The 4,396-nt window shown below is 36.9% G+C and overlaps 2 protein-coding genes across 2 annotated transcripts; both read right to left on the bottom strand.

Moving 5' to 3' along the window:
* Positions 1–213: 213 nt before the first annotated feature.
* LOC110691589 lies at positions 214–2,058 on the bottom strand. Its single transcript, XM_021868532.1, has 2 exons — positions 1,521–2,058; positions 214–1,432 (listed from the first exon to the last, which is right to left on the bottom strand). Exons 1-2 carry the CDS (start codon positions 2,002–2,004, stop codon positions 786–788), a joined length of 1,131 nt encoding a protein of 376 aa, XP_021724224.1. The 5' UTR covers positions 2,005–2,058; the 3' UTR covers positions 214–785.
* Positions 2,059–2,271: 213 nt separating this feature from the next.
* Positions 2,272–3,892, bottom strand: LOC110691624. Its single transcript, XM_021868580.1, has 2 exons — positions 3,845–3,892; positions 2,272–2,808 (listed from the first exon to the last, which is right to left on the bottom strand). The coding sequence occupies exons 1-2, from the start codon at positions 3,890–3,892 to the stop codon at positions 2,272–2,274; spliced, it is 585 nt and encodes a 194-aa protein (XP_021724272.1).
* Positions 3,893–4,396: the final 504 nt, after the last annotated feature.

The raw sequence follows: 4,396 nt of genomic DNA, 5'->3' as shown, positions 1-4,396 counted from the left end.
ATTCTTTTTTTTTCTTTTGTTTGATGAAGCTATTTATATTTTGTTTTTTTTTATTTATTTATTTTGTTTTATGTATTGTTGTTATTATTATGTTTATTTACTTTATTTTTCATTTATTGTTATTGTTATGCATTGTTGTGATGTTTATTTTTTTTATTTGTTGTTATGTTTTTTTATTTTTTGTTTTCATTTATTGTTATTGTTATGTAATGTTGTTATGTTTATGTAATTTGTTTTTTCATTTATTGTAATTGTTATGTATTGTTGCTATTATTTTGGAATTGGAATATTAACGATTCAAGGTTGATATCATAGTTGTGTGTGTAAGTATTAATGAAATTATATTTTCTACTTATTTAATGCAGATTGAGGGTTCGGGCGCTCGACATGCAAGATCGAGACGTTTGAATGCATCAGTGAGGAGGGAGTTAGGTGGTGCAGGACCTTCGGAGGCACTGTTTCACCGTGAGCAGCAGTACGGGTCTGCTCGTACTTGGTCGGGGGAGCATCAGTCAGACATGAGCGCCCCCATGTACTTGTCGGGTAGAGTTCCTTTATCTGACGAAGAGGACGACGATGAGCGAGCTAGTCATGCTAGTCGAGATTCAGAGTACGACCCTCAGGATTACTGTGCTGTGTATAGGGGTGACCATGGGAGATATGGTAGTAGTAGTGAACCAGGTGAAGGTTCTACCAGCTCGTCTGAGTCGTGGGTGGTTCGGGGGCCGATGCCAGGTGGGCCTGAGGAGGGTTCAGTTATTAGTACAAGAACTCATGAAAAACGATTAAACCCACAATACCAAAATCATACCTCCTTGTCGTTGACCAGAGTGACTGTTTCGGCGATTCACATGTTCGAAATAAGACCGATCACGTCTTGTATCGTTGTTCCTCTGTCGACCACGCACCCTATGGTTGATATGAGGTTCTTGGAGGTTATCATGATCCGGATGTAGCTCTTCCTCAATGATGCGTGTCACATTTCGTAGAACAGCATTGTCACTACCAAGTACCTCGTCCATCAGATTTCGAAAATGTGTGGCGTCCTCGGTCGCGTCATTACCGAACGTTGTTCCGTCATTACCATTGCCGATAACCAAAGTCTTCCAGAACTGGTGAATTTGCCTACTATACAAGCCCGTCTCTCGAGCTAAAGACTCATGTATCTGACAAGCACATGGCAAACCATGGGTCACCCGCAATGCACATCCGCAACGCTCATACATCTGATAACTCAGATCCCTCATCCTTTTCGTCTCCTTGTCGAGAATCTTCAAACAATGCTGAGACACCTTGCCGTTAATACGTGACAATGGCAATTGTCGGTACTTCTGACCAATCTTCGACCTAGATGCCTCCAAATCATTACGAATAGCGATGATTTGATTACCAATGTGACAATGAACTCGGGCCCATACGGTATCCAAAGAACCTGCACATTACCAAAAAAACGTTATTATTCACAACAAACATAAATACAACAAAATACATACATCAAATACAACAACCAAAAAACGAACCTGTCGAAGAATCAAACCACATCTTGACGGCCGAATGCTGGCTCTCAACTCTACATGTGCTTGTGTTGCCAAAATGAAGAACTTGGTTAGTCCAAAATGTCACAAACTTTGTTTTATGACAAAGCCAAGTCCTCTCAACATACTCTATCACCTTTGGATAACTTGCCCATTTCAGTTTCATCATCTCTACAGCAGCCTCATAATCCTCCTCGGTTGCAGCGTCCATCACACGTTTCCATCTCCCGTTTTTGAATGTCGCACCAACCTTTTTGTTTTTGAACATATCAGTGACACGAGCCTCAACATCTTTGTTAATGTGCCATCGACAAAGTAAGTGCGAGGTCCCTGGAAACACTTCCCTCAATGCCGCAACTAGCCCCAACTCACGATCAGTCAAGAAAACCGACGGTTCCTTATCAAACCCGATCAAGTCTCTCAATCTCTGCAAAACCCATCGATAGCTGGCCGTGCACTCGTTGCGCATGAAGACGTAACCGACGAGGAAATTTTGATTTGTCGGTGTCACACCAACTATCTCAAAGAACGACATTCCGTATCGGTTGGTCTTGTAAGTGGAATCCATACCGATCACATACGGGTACGTCCGTAGGATGTCTATCATGACTGGATGCGCCATGAAGGCGTGCTGTAAAACGCCATTATCATCAGACAATACCCAGTACACATACCGACTCTGTCTAGCCAAATGTAGAAACTGCTGAACAACTCCTCTCCCATCTGACATCTCGGTTCAGAAGTCATTTCGGCAGTTGTAGATGTGTCTGATGTTTGGATGATCCTGAGGAAATTGCTCGGCAATAGTCGCCATGATGTTACGCGGTGCTACCTTAGACTTGGTCATGTTACGCACAACCTGCTTCGCTTCCGGGCTTAACCCGCTTATTTTACGATGCCCCTCTGGATACGCAATCATTGGATGGTTGTGGGTCCTAGTTACATCATTTTTCGCCGTGATAAACCAATCGTCAACAAAATTGTAAGATATCTTGATGTAGAAAGGACAACCATTGGCTTTGGTTTTCGTGTCCTTCCTTATTGCGTTCTCAAGATCTCTCGGATTACTCCTGCGTCCCCGATCACATCTTAAATATCGATATGGTCGACCATCCCTCTGTCTGTTGAAAGACGATTTCACCAAAATAAATCCCAGATTTATTGCAACAGCATCCGCCCAACTAACTGCTTCATCAAACGTTCGAAAAACCTTGTCTGTCACGAAATTTGCACTATAATCCACCCCGTCACCACCTTCTTCATCCTCCGAATCCTTTAACAATAAACCAAACAAATGAGGCAAATATTAGTATTATAAATTTAATAATAATACTAATATTTTTATTAATAACAAAAACTATAATACTAATAATAACAACCTTAATAATAATAATAAAAATAATAATATAAATAATAGTAACAACAATAGTGATAGTAATTACAATAACAATAATCATGCTAACAACAACAGTAACAATATTATTAATAATAATAATAATACCAATAATAAGAATAATAACAAAAATGATAATAATAAAAATAAAAATAAAAAATTCAATAATAATAATAATAATAATAATAATAATAATAATAATCATAATCATAATCATACTAACAACAACAATAACAATAACAATAACAATAATAATAATAATGATAATAATAATAATAATAATAATAATCGTACTAACAACAACAACAAAAATAACAATAATAATAATAATAATAATAATAATAATAATAATAATAATAATAATAATAATAATAATAATAATAATAATCGTACTAACAACAACAACAACAACAACAACAACAACAACAACAACAACAACAACAACAACAACAACAACAACAACAATAATAATAATAATAATAATCATAATCGTACTAACAACAACAACAACAACAACAACAACAACAACAACAACAACAATAACAATAACAATAACAATAACAAAAACATTAGAAATATAAACATAATTAATAATAATAATAACTAAGACAATATAATAATACTCACAAAAAAATCAGCAAAAATAATGTTATGAATTTAGAAAGAATAAAAATAAAAAAAAAACGAAATTTTGGACTTCCGCCCATTTTTTCCGGATCCCAGGGGGGAGATCCGCCTAAAAAATCCGGAAGATCTTTCTGGGATCCGGAAATTCCAGGCGTATGTGGGGATCCGCTTAGAATTTCCGGATCCTTGGAGGATCTTCCGGATTTTTTAGGCGGATCTCCCCCTGGGATCCGGAAAAAATGGGCGGAAGTCCAAAAAAAAAAAATAAAAATTAAAAACTACGACTTACAGATTTTTCCGACGACTGCTCCGGCGTATTAAAGTTGTCGTCGCTCATCGTGAATAGTGGGCCCCAACTACCACACTCGGGATTTTTTAAAAATTGGTCGGAATTACCGTACAATGGTGGTCTCGGGTTTTTTGGTGGGTCGGGATTTTTTAAAGACAAGTGGGGGGTCGAGAATAATATTAAACTTTTTACTAGCTAAAGTGAGTCATGGTGGAGCCTTATATGGAATTAAAACAATCAAGGGCAAAATAGTCAATACACATAAAAATGGGAGCGTCATCCTGTAATTTGCGAACGACGAATAGCAGTTCACAAAAACAAACACAAGGTATGTTGATCATTCCAAACCCATACCTTATATCTAATATGCTTGAACCAAACACCCCCTTATTCCTTAGATACGACAATGTATAGTATGTCAATTTCGATTTATAAATGAGTGAAACACTAATGTTAGACGGAAAACGGACATCTTTTCACTTTTTGACCATATTTTTAAATAAAAAAAAAATATTAAATAGCTTTTTATTGGGTTAAAATGTAGATAGACTT

Source organism: Chenopodium quinoa, unplaced genomic scaffold (genome assembly GCF_001683475.1).
Source record: "Chenopodium quinoa cultivar QQ74 unplaced genomic scaffold, ASM168347v1, whole genome shotgun sequence".
NCBI lineage: Eukaryota > Viridiplantae > Streptophyta > Magnoliopsida > Caryophyllales > Amaranthaceae > Chenopodium > Chenopodium quinoa.
This window is presented reverse-complemented; position numbering and strand designations above follow the sequence as displayed.